Source organism: Saccopteryx bilineata, chromosome 5, assembly GCF_036850765.1.
Source record: "Saccopteryx bilineata isolate mSacBil1 chromosome 5, mSacBil1_pri_phased_curated, whole genome shotgun sequence".
Lineage (NCBI taxonomy): Eukaryota > Metazoa > Chordata > Mammalia > Chiroptera > Emballonuridae > Saccopteryx > Saccopteryx bilineata.
Window position 1 is genome coordinate 177,169,359 of NC_089494.1, and position 12,377 is coordinate 177,181,735.

At 37.5% G+C, this 12,377-nt stretch overlaps 1 protein-coding gene across 1 annotated transcript in view; it reads left to right on the forward strand.

Annotated features, from left to right (window-relative positions):
* The first annotated feature begins 554 nt into the window (after positions 1 to 554).
* The window catches only part of TACR3 (tachykinin receptor 3), a 75,608-nt gene continuing 63,785 nt past the window's right edge, over positions 555 to 12,377 (forward strand). The window contains exon 1 of the mRNA XM_066280421.1: positions 555 to 1,110. Within this exon, the coding sequence (XP_066136518.1) occupies positions 566 to 1,110 (545 nt within the window). The 5' untranslated portion in view covers positions 555 to 565. The remainder of the gene's footprint in view (positions 1,111 to 12,377) is intronic.

The following is a 12,377-nucleotide window of genomic DNA, read 5'->3' on the forward strand; positions in this document are numbered from 1 at the left end:
TGGAGAGATTTTAAATACTTCTGAGACAGTGCAGCCCTTCCTTGAGCACTTCCACCCGCCAAGCTCCAGCTGCTTGGCGGCAGGTGGCGAATGAATGAACTCAGAAGGGCGGAGTGTAGGAAAGGAGAGCAATCGCGGCCTGAGAAGGGGTTGGTCAGCTCCGCGGTCCCCCACGACGTCACCAAAGCCGGGAGCTATAAGAAACCATGAAGTGCGCCGCAGCCCGAGAGCCGCAGTGCTCCAGCTGGTGCGGGGAGCTCCCGCCCGGTCCAACCCAGAGGTCCCCGTCGGTGACAGCCCCTGACATCTCTCTTCCCAACGATATCGTCCTGCCAGCCTGCCAAAGGCGCAAACTTCTAGGGGAAAAAGTGGCGCCGCGCTCCCCATCCTTACTGGCTCAAAGCATCCCTTTACTATCCAGGGGAACAGCAGTTCCGGCGGCGCTTCCAGGCGCTGTTGAGAACCTCCCAGCAGCCAAGAAACGGGGAGGAAGGAAGAACTTTAGGGGACTCGGCTAGGGCTGGCAGCGGTGCGCGGACAGATCCGAGGCCGCAGACCCGAGGCGATGGCCTCTCTCCCCGCAGTCGCGAACTGGACGGCCGGTGCAGGAGACGCGGGCGCTGACGCCGGGAACCTGAGTGAGGCGCTCGCGGCTGGGGCCGCTGTGGGGGCTGAGGCGGGGTGGCTGCAGCTGCTAGCCCAAGCCGGCAACCTCTCCACCTCGTCCTCCACGCTGGGACTGCCCGCCCCCTCCCCGGCGCCGTCGCAGCACGGGGCCAACCTCACCAACCAGTTCGTGCAGCCGTCCTGGCGCATCGCGCTCTGGTCCCTCGCGTACGGGGTGGTCGTGGCCGTGGCGGTCTTCGGGAACCTCATCGTCATCTGGATCATCCTGGCCCACAAGCGCATGAGGACCGTCACCAACTATTTCCTCGTGAACCTGGCCTTCTCCGACGCCTCCATGGCTGCTTTCAACACCTTGGTCAACTTCATCTATGCGCTTCACAGCGAGTGGTACTTCGGCGCCAACTACTGTCGCTTCCAGAATTTCTTTCCTATCACAGCGGTGTTCGCCAGCATCTACTCTATGACGGCCATCGCGGTGGACAGGTGAGGAGAAAACAGCGAGAAAGAAGGGAAAGGGAGAGAGAAGAACCGGGAAGGGGGCAAGGTTATAAAGGAAATGGTGATAAGATGGGTCTGATGAAAGGAAAGGGTCTAGCAAGGAGTTCTTGGAGAAGAGAGGTCACGAACCCATTTGTAGTCCTCCAGGAACTAAACCAGCTTCTGTTTCTATGGCCTCTCCCACTCCCAACCTAGCCTCCTGACCCCCACTAAGGGCATCTAGAGAGACTGAAAGAAGCGGATGAGAGAAATGGGCAAAGTCCAAGCAGGACAAAGTCAGCTAGAAACACAATACTAGCAAATTTTCTCAAATAGCTTCAAACAACTGCAGTAAAATTTGAATCTCTGTAAAATATACTCTCTGGCTTTCCATCTCTCTGTCAGAACTTATTCTCTCAGAGGAATGGATGAACAGTCACCCTCCACCCTTCCTTCCCCTCCGGTTCGCTGGTCCACATCCCCACCTACCGCATTCCCTGCCCATGTTCCAGGGGCAGCACTCGTGTAGCCTCCCAGTCATGGAGAACTCTTCCATCAGAGATAACGAACTCCCCCCCGAAGGTTGACAGCAGCCAAGAGCTTCCTTCTGGGCTTAGATTTCACTTCCAGTAATCTGCCAGGCTACAAGCTGGGTAAATCCCACGCCTCTGAGATTGCATCCAAATCTTTCAGATAATGAGCAACAAAAAGACCAAGAAATAAATGTTTAGAAAGCAGACTGACAGCTGTTAGAGGGGAGGGCACCAGGGAGGTGAAAAAGGTGAAAGGATTAAGAAAAAAAATAATAATAACCTCAGACACAGTCAACAGTATGGTGGTTACCAGGGGGAAGGGGAGTGGGAGGAGGAGCAGAGGGTAAAGGGGAGAAACGGTGATGGAAGGAGAGGTGACCTGGGGTGGTCAACACACAATACAATATGCCGACGTGTTATACAATTGTTCACCTGGAATTATATAATTCTATTAACCAATGTCACCCCAATAAATTCCTAAAAAATTTTAAAAATGAGACTGATTTATAGCTGTTTAAGGTAACTTTTTAGATTGTTCCCTCATCTACAGTGGAGATTCTGAGATACTCAAACCATTTTTAAAATGCTGGGTAGACCTCCAACATTTGTTCTCATAATTAAATTTACACTTTTCTGTGTGCACTTGCTTTCTTACACTGAACATTATAAAATATACATGCTGTGTTAGGATAATTATAAATCCCCACTTATTATGGAAGCTGGTAACACTTTATTTCAACATTATGGTGGGGGAAAAAATGAATGACACCAGTTGATTCCAGTCCCAATTTTGTGACTGGCAGCAGCATGGAGGATACAGGGGGTGATTTCAATTTAACCGCAAGCCTCAATATTCTCACCTGTGGAAAGAAAGGAGCACTTTTTTGACATTAGCAAACCCACTTCAAAAGAAAATGAGGCTTAATATTAATTCTTACTAAGTTAAGCCACAATTATAAGAGAAAAAATAAGTTCTTTCAGTAACTCTATCCTTTGTGTTGACTATATTGAAATAGTGAGCACAGAAGTATTGATAACATCTTTAGAAATTGTTTTGAATGCCAAACTCAAAGGGTTAAACTGAAAAGGCAGTGGTTAATTGCCACTAACCAGGAGAAATAAGCACAAAATCACAATCAACCTTTTACTCTCTTATCTCTGATCTTCCACATGTGTCTCAAACCTTCATTTTGTGGGGAGAGAAATAAGAAGACATATCAAAATCAGCCTAAAATTGAGGAACAGATAAAATTGCTTCTAACCTTGCTCTACCAAGATAGAAATAAATGTTGCTTTGGTCCAAGCATCTTCTTTTTATATTTTGTCTTTGTTTATTTCTCTTTTTGTATGTGTGTCTTTTTTATTTCTTTTTAATGTTGTGATCAGGAAAGGCATTAATATATCATGTTATAAAGTTCTCACAATATTCTCAAAATTTTAATGATGTATTATGAAATGTGATGAAAATTTTGTAAGAAACACTTTCTGCTAGCATTTATACAAAATCTGAAATAGTCTTGGAGTTATTTTAATGGCTAATATAATGCTATTTCACTATGCTCACTGTTTTGAAATTAATGAACACCACTTTACTAGAAAACATTCAATCACAAAAACTATGCACAATTTATGGAGCATACAATTTGAAACAAAATCTGAAGCATACTCTTCAGATACTGAAAATCTTTTTAAAAACTGTCATTTAAAGGATTTTATTTTAGCAGACAAAAAATACAGAAATAAAGAAAAGCTTGTTTAAGATATATCTTTTAGATTCAAATACTGTACAAATACAACATTTCTTAGAACTCTCAATAGTTTATCAATGCAAGGAATCTATCGGTATTGGTATCTTGTCAAAAATGAACTGAAAAAACTTGCAATTGCAGTTATTTTATAGATTTAAGTTTGCAAGGTTGACCCTTCTGACGATGTTCAGGTGAGTCATGGTGCCTTTGTTTATGACTGCCTGGGCTCCTTGCCCCATATAGAACACAGTTATCACTATGTTCACAGAAATGATATTTTCTTGTATAATTAATGCTTTATTGAAATAACCATAAAGATTATTTAATCCTAATTAGTTTTTATTGATAAAGGAATATACCATGTCAACACTCAGCTTATTGAAATGTGAGTGTTTTCTGTCCCCATTTAATATAAACCTAATCCTCCCAGCTGGAAATGGAAATGGAAAGCACAGGTCACTCTGTCCCTCTACCTAAAGTTAAAAGATCCTATGAGCTTAAAGACTACTTCCTCTTTGATTCAGACACATCTGGCTTTCCTTCAGCTGCAGCAAAATGCTTGCAAGTGCTTATGACCTTATAAATTTTAGACTTGAGAGGATGGTAGATACTCCCTTCATGAACACTTGTATTTTACAAATGGAGAACCTCAAGCCAGTGCTTACACATTTTGTTGAGCAAAAGGCATTGACTTTTCCTTGAAGTGTTTGCTCTTCATCCTGTACTGGGAAAATTGCTCATGTTCTACTGCCACTTCTTAAACTACATACAATATTGGTAACAGTATAAAATATTTGAATGTGAGGTCACAGGTTCTGGTCTTATCCTGAAACGTGTTACCTTCTGCTTTCTTGGAAATTCTTGGAGAACTGTGTCTTTATTGGTTAAGAAACCATCTTTCAGTTCTCCATAGTTCCGTTCCTTCTTGCCTGATAGACTACTTCACCATCCCTACACACACACACACACACACACACACACACACTGGAACTGTTTGCCAATGAAGAATCACTTTTTCTTTCCACCATCTTCTCCAAATTTGCCATTTTGAAATGTAGCATTTAAATATAACATTTAAAAGATACTACACTTTCCAGGATCATGCAGTAGAGCCAAGATTCAAATAACTGCAATCTAACCCTAAATCCCTGCTCTCCTAAACATCTTCACTATATGGCTCCTAAGAATTGTGATAAGTGCAGGGTTTAATTAGACAAAATTCTTCCTTCAACTAAAATAGAATTTAGGACTTTTTATGCTATATAACTTATATGTATATATAACACATCTTACATATATATTACCTATATCTTTTTTTTTTGACAGAGACAGAGAGAGAGTCAGAGAAAGAGATAGATAGGGACAGACAGACAGGAAGGGGGGGGGAGATGAGAAGCATCAATTTTTCATTGCAGCACTTTAGTTGTTCATTGATTGCTTTCTCATATGTGCCTTGACCATGGGGCTACAGCAGACCGAGTAATCCCTTGCTCAAGCCAGTGACCTTGGGTCCCAAGCTAATGAGTTTTGCTCAAACCAGATGAACCCATGCTCATGCTGGCAACCTCGGGGTCTCCAACCTGTTTCCTCTGCGTCCCAGTCTGACACTCTATCCACTGAGCCACCGCCTGGTCAGGCTATATGGTCAGGCAATATTACCCAAATCTTAATTGAGAATGTAGATATTAGAAAATTATGAATAAAATAAATAATATAATAAAATATTGTCACTTTTATTCATTTATGATGTGTACCACTCAATATATGGGGATATTAAAAAATAAAAAATATTTTCATTTCTAAGAACATTTTTGAGATTAAGTTAGAAAATCTAAGAAGTTTCATTAACATTTAGTAAAGGCCCAGTATTGACTGGAATATTTAATTAAAATGTTTAAGCTGACACTTAACTATTTCTTACCTGAGAATCATAAGTAATTTAATGTTTTATTTGATAGTTCAAAAATATTAACAAAGATAACAAAAAATACTTTATAAACACAAGAACACATCTGACATGAATAATCACTAGATGTATTACTTAATCTTATTGAACTAAGTTATACTTTTTAGCCAAATAGAAATTAATCTTATATACTACTCTTTGTTATTTAATTTCTTTAAGAAAATTCTTTTCTATAAATCTAACTATTATGCAAAGTATTCACAGAACCTCTATTTCTTTTGCAATTTACCATGTTAAAATAAAGAAGAATACAGTCATAAAAAATTGTGAAGCCTGAATCTTTCTCCAACTAATTGCATACAAATGCATGGCTCCATTTTTCATTTTTGAATAAAGAGCTCCAATTTTCTTTTATCTAATTGGTTTTCTTCTGGATTATAAAGACATGTAACAATTTATACAATAAAGAAGGTAAATATAAATGAATGAAATTATGTAAATGTACTGTGATAAATGTTATAACACTGCTATAACTATATGAATATAAACTCTTTGGTCAATTTTTTAAACTACTTTATCAGTCTTTAGTTCTAGTACCCTGAGTCAATGTTCTCATTTCTTTCTACTTTAGAGAAAGCCACTGCCCATGTAGTTGATATTCATTGTTAGTGTTATGATAAGACTTGACTCATTTTTTAGCCCAGATGATGAACTGGATGAGTTTAGACTAAGATCAATTACTTTCCTTTTTTTTTTTTTTTTTTTTTTTTGCATAGTAGTAACTAAAACTATATTTTAGAAAACATTATTTTTAGGAAATTTATATGAATTATTGGTACTTTGTACAATTTGTAGCTCTTATTCAAGGATTGAAAAAATCACATATTTGAACATAATATCAATTCTTCCAAGTCTCCAGGCACATACATATAAGTGTGGTAACATTAATATGAATATTCCATTATTTTAGTCTATAACTTTTACTTATAAACCATTTCTTTCTATTCTCCCAATTATTTTAAAGAGTCCCTATGGAAGTCTGATAAGAGTTTATCAGTATCTTTAGCATTCCCATTCTCCCCACCACACCCTGGCCAGAAAAAGAGAGAAAGGGAGGGAGAGAAAGAGGGAAGAAGAGAAGAAAAAAGAGGAAAGCAAGCAAGCAAGAAAGAAAGAAAGAAAGAAAGAAGAAAGAAAGGGAGGGAGGAAGGAAGGAAGGAAGGGAGGGAGGGAGGGAGGGAGGGAGGGAGGGAGGGAGGAAGGAAGGAAGGAAGGAAGGAAGGAAGGAAGGAAGGAAGGAAGGAAGGAAGGAAGGAAGGAAGATGAGAGTAAGAAAAGAAGAAGGAAGGAAGAAGGAAAGGAAGGAAGGAAGGAAGGAAGGAAGGAAGGAAGGAAGGAAGGAAGGAAGGAAGGAAGGAAGGAAATGCAATTTCAACGTTTTGGTACAGTTTCTTGGGAGGAGGAAGGCATATCCTACGCCAGATTTTCATTTTGGGCACATTACATCCAAATGTGCAAAACTCAAAAGTTACAAACTTTGCCCTCTGCCTGAAATATTTATATTTTTGATGTCTATTTGTATTCCAAACAGAATTTGAAAAAATTATCTTGTGCCTTACTTTTACACAATTTCTCCTTTTCCAATAACACAATTTACAGATTCATTAACCTTTAAATTACAATAAATGGTAACCATACTAATAGATATTTAAAATGTTAGCCTTCTACTTGCAACTCTCACTCCCTGGGGCTCAGCTCTGAACCATCTGTCCAGAATGATGAACTATCCATACTTCTTCCTCACTGTGACTCATTACTCTGAGCATAAATCAATGAGCAACTTTATTGAAAATTGCTCATTGGTTGATTAAACAAATGCTGCAAACCAGACAACTGGGTGTGTAGCTCCACCACTTCATTAGATATGGTCAGGGTCTGGATGCCATTCTAGACTCAGCAGTATCTCCAAGATATGAGGAATTTTTAGACCATGGATTTAAGTCTGATATAATTCTATATGTGCAATGAGGTTGATGTAGATTTCATTAGCTCTAAATTATGAGACTTTGGGTAATATTATTTTCTTTTATATTTTTCTTTTTATGATTATCTACAACAAAATGTATATTTTTTACTTGAAACAAAAAATAAATTTTTAATTAATTAAAGTTCTAAAGATGAATGGTGGTGATGATTACACAACGTGAATGTACTTTCTACCACTAAACTGTACACTTAAAATAGTTAAAATGGTAATTCTTATGTTTTACCACAATAAATTTTTAAATATTAGTTAATTAAATAGTTTTTTAAATTTTTTAATAATTTTATTTTTTTAATGGGGCGACATCAATACATCAGGTTACATATATTCAAAGATCAACAAGTCCAGGTTATCTTGTCTTTCAATTATGTTGCATACCCATCACCCAAAGTCAGATTGTCCTCTGTCACCTTCTATCTAGTTTTCTTTGTGCCCCTCCCCCTCCCCCTTTCCCTCTCCCTTTCCCCCCTCCCCCCATAACCACCACACTCTTATCAATGTCTCTTAGTTTCACTTTTATGTCCCACCTACGTATGGAATAATGCAGTTCCTGGTTTTTTCTGATTTACTTATTTCACTTCGTATAATGTTATCAAGATCCCACCATTTTGCTGTAAATGATCCGATGTCATCATTTCTTATGGCTGAGTAGTATTCCATAGTGTATATGTGCCACATCTTCTTTATCCAGTTGTCTATTGACGGGCTTTTTGGTTGTTTCCATGTCCTGGCCACTGTGAACAATGCTGCAATGCACATGGGGCTGCATGTGTCTTTACATATCAATGTTTCTGAGTTTTTGGGGTATATACCCAGTAGAGGGATTGCTGGGTCATAAGTAGTTCTATTTTCAATTTTTTGAGGAACCACCATACTTTCTTCCATAATGGTTGTACTACTTTACATTCCCACCAACAGTGGATGAGGGTTCCTTTTTCTCCACAGCCTCTCCAACATTTGCTATTACCTGTCTTGTTAATAATAGCTAATCTAACAAGTGTGAGGTGGTATCTCATTGCAGTTTTGATTTGCATTTCTCTAATAACTATAGAAGATGAGCATCTTTTCATATATCTGTTGGCCATTTGTACTTCCTCCTGGGAGAAGTGTCTGTTCATGTCCTCTTCCCATTTTTTTATTGGATTGTTTGTTTGTTTGTTGTTGAGTTTTAGGAGTTCTTTGTATATTTTGGATATTAGGCCCTTATCTGAGCTGTTGTTTGAAAATATCATTTCCCATTTAGTTGGCTTTCTGTTTATTTTGTTATCAGTTTCTCTTGCTGAGCAAAAACTTCTTAGTCTGATGTAGTCCCATTCATTCATTTGTGCCTTCACTTCTCTTGCCATTGGAGTCAAATTCATAAAATGCTCTTTAAAACCCAGGTCCATGAGTTGAGTACCTATGTCTTCTTCTATGTACTTTATTGTTTCAGGTCTTATGTTTAGATCTTTGATCCATTTTGAGTTAATTTTAGTACAGGGGGACAAACTGTAGTCCAGTTTCATTCTTTTCCATGTGGCTTTCCAGTTTTCCCAGCACCATTTATTGAAGAGGCTTTCTTTTCTCCATTGTATGTTCTTGGCCTCTTTATCAAAAATTATTTGACAATATATATGCGGTTTTATTTCTGGACTTTCTATTCTGTTCCATTGGTCTGAGTGTCTATTTTTCTGCCAATACCATGCTGTTTTGATTGTCGTGGCCCTATAATAGAGTTTGAAGTCAGGTATTGTGATGCCCCCAGCTTCATTCTTTTTCTTTAGGATTGCTTTGGCTATTCGGGGTTTTTTATAGTTCCATATAAATCTGATGATTTTTTGCTCTATTTCTTTGAAAAATGTCATTGGAATTTTGATGGGAATTGCATTAAATTTGTATATTGCTTTGGGTAATATAGCCATCTTGATTATATTTATTCTTCCTAACCAAGAACAAGGAATATTCTTCCATCTCATTATATCTTTCTCAATTTCTCTTAACAATGGTTTATAGTTTTCATTATATAAGTCCTTTACATTCTATGTTACGTTTATTCCTAAGTATTTTATTTTTTTTGTTGCAATTGTGAAGGGGATTATTCTTTTGAGTTCATTCTCAATTGTTTCATTGTTGGCATATAGAAAGGCTATTGACTTCTGTATGTTAATTTTGTATCCTGCGACCTTACTGTATTGGCTTATTGTTTCTAGTAGTCTTTTTGTGGATTCTTTGGGGTTTTCGATGTATAGGATCATATCATCTGCAAAAAGTGATACCTTTACTTCTTCTTTTCCGATATGGATGCCTTTTATTTCTTTGTCTTGTTTGATTGCTCTGGCTAGAACCTCTAGTACCACATTAAATAAGAGTGGAGAGAGTAGACAACCCTGTCTTGTTCCTGATTTAAGGGGGAAAGCCTTCAGTTTAGTGCCATTTAATATGATGTTAGCTGATGGTTTATCATATATGGCCTTTATCATGTTGAGATATTTTCCTTCTATACCCATTTTGTTGAGAGTCTTAAACATAAAATTGTGTTGTATTTTATCAAAAGCCTTTTCTGCATCTATTGATAAGATCATGTGGTTTTTGTTCTTTGTTTTGTTGATATGGTGTATTACGTTAACCGTTTTACGTATGTTGAACCATCCTTGAGATTCTGGGATGAATCCCACTTGATCATGATGTATTATTTTTTTAATATGTTGTTGTATTTGATTTGCTAGTATTTTGTTCAGTATTTTAGCATCTGTATTCATTAGAGATATTGGTCTGTAGTTTTCTGTTTTTGTGCCATCCTTGCCTGGTTTTGATATGAGGGTTATGTTTGCCTCATAAAATGTGTTTGGAAGTATTGCTTCTTCTTCAATTTTTTGGAAGACTTTCTGTAGAATAGGAACCAATTCTTCTTTGAAGGTTTGATAAAATTCGCTGGTATAGCCGTCTGGGCCTGGACTTTTATTTTTGGGGAGGTTTTTAATGGTTTTTTCTATTTCTTCTCTACTAATAGGTCTGTTTAGGCTTTCTGCTTCTTCTTGACTCAGTCTAGGAAGGTTCTATTGTTCTAGGAATTTATCCATTTCTTCTAGATTGTTGAATTTAGTGGCATAAAGTTTTTCATAGTATTCTACAATAATTCTTTGTATATCTACGGTGTCCGTGGTGATTTCTCCTCTTTCATTTTGGATTTTGTTTATATTAGTTCTTTCTCTTTTTTCCTTGGTAAATCTTGCCAAGGGTTTGTCAATTTTATTGATCTTTTCGAAGAACCAACTCTTTGTTCTATTAATTTTTTCTATAGTTTTACTGTTCTCTATTTCATTTATTTCTGCTCTGATTTTTATTATCTCCTTTCTTCGGCTGGTTTTAGGTTGTCTTTGTTCTTCTTTTTCTAGTTCCTTAAGGTGTGAAGTTAAGTGGTTCACTTGGGCTCTCTCTTGTTTGTTCATATATGCCTGAAGTGATATGAACTTCCCTCTTATCACTGCTTTTGCTGCATCCCATAGATTCTGATATGTCGTATTGTCATTTTCATTAGTCTGTATATATCTTTTGATCTCTGCACTTATTTCTTCTTTGACCCATTCATTTTTTAAAAGTATGTTGCTTAGTTTTCACATTTTTGTGGGATTTTTTTCCTCTTTTTTGCAGTTGAATTCTAGTTTCAAGGCTTTATGATCAGAAAATATGCTTTGTACAACTTCGATTTTTCTGAATTTGCTGATGTTGTTTTTGTGGCCCAACATATGGTCAATTCTTGAGAATGATCCGTGTACACTGGAGAAAAATGTATACTCAGTCACTCTGGGATGAAATGTCCTGTAGATGTCTATCATATCCAGGTGCTCTAGTGTTTTGTTTAAGGCCATTATATCTTTGTTGATTCTCTGTTTGGATGACCGATCTAGAGCCGTCAGGAGTGTATTGAGGTCTCCAAGTATGATTGTATTTTTGTCAGTTTTTGTTTTAAGGTCAATAAGTAGCTGTCTTATATATTTTGGTGCTCCTTGGTTTTGTGCATATATATTAAGAATTGTTATGTCTTCTTGATTCAGTGTCCCCTTAGCCATTATGAAATGGCCATTTTTGTCTCTGAGTACTTTTGTTGTCTTGTAGTCAGCATTATCAGATATGAGTATTGCTACACCTGCTTTTTTTTGGATGTTATTTGCTTGGAGTATTGTTTTCCAGCCTTTCACTTTGAATTTGTGTTTATCCTTGTTACTTAGATGAGTTTCCTGTAGGTAGCATACAGTTGGATTTTCTCTTTTAATCCATTCGGCTACTCTGTGTCTTTTTATTGGTGAGTTTATTCCGTTTACATTTAGTGTAATTATTGACACTTGTGAGTTCCCTATTGCCATTTTATAGATTGCTTTCTGTTAGTTTTGTGTCTTGTTTGATCCTTCTCTTTCGTTTTTTTATCTTTTGTTTTTATTTGGTTGTATTCCATACATCTTTCCACTGTTGCTATCTTTTTTATTTCATGTGCTTCTGTGGTGGTTTTTTCAATGGTGGTTACCTTTAGGTAATGAAAAGGGTTCCTACCTTGTTCATTGTAGTGCACTATTTTGTGAGTACTTTTGCACTCCATCGTCCTTTGCTACTGTTAATCTCCATCCTCTCCCCCCTTTTTTGTTGTTGTTGTCACAGTTTAAATTTGGTTTTATTGTGTTCTTCTTGGAGCTTTTACTTGTGGCTTTATTTTTTTTGTTGTTCTTTGTATCTGATTGGAGAACCCCCTTTAGTAATTCCTGGAGTGGGGGTTTTCTGATGATAAATTCCCTCATCTTTTCTGTATCTGTGAATGTTTTTATTTCTCCTTCATATTTGAAGGATAGCTTTGATGGGTATAGTATTCGTGGCTGAAAGTTCCTCTCTTTCAGGACTTTAAATATTGGGGTCCACTCTCTTCTAGCTTGTAGAGTTTCTGTTGAGAAATCTGATGATAATCTAATGGGCCTTCTTTATATGTTGTATTCTTCTTTTCCCTGGCTGCCTTGAGAATTTTTTCTTTGCCATTGGTTTGTGCCAATTTCATTATGATGTGCCTTGGAGTAGGT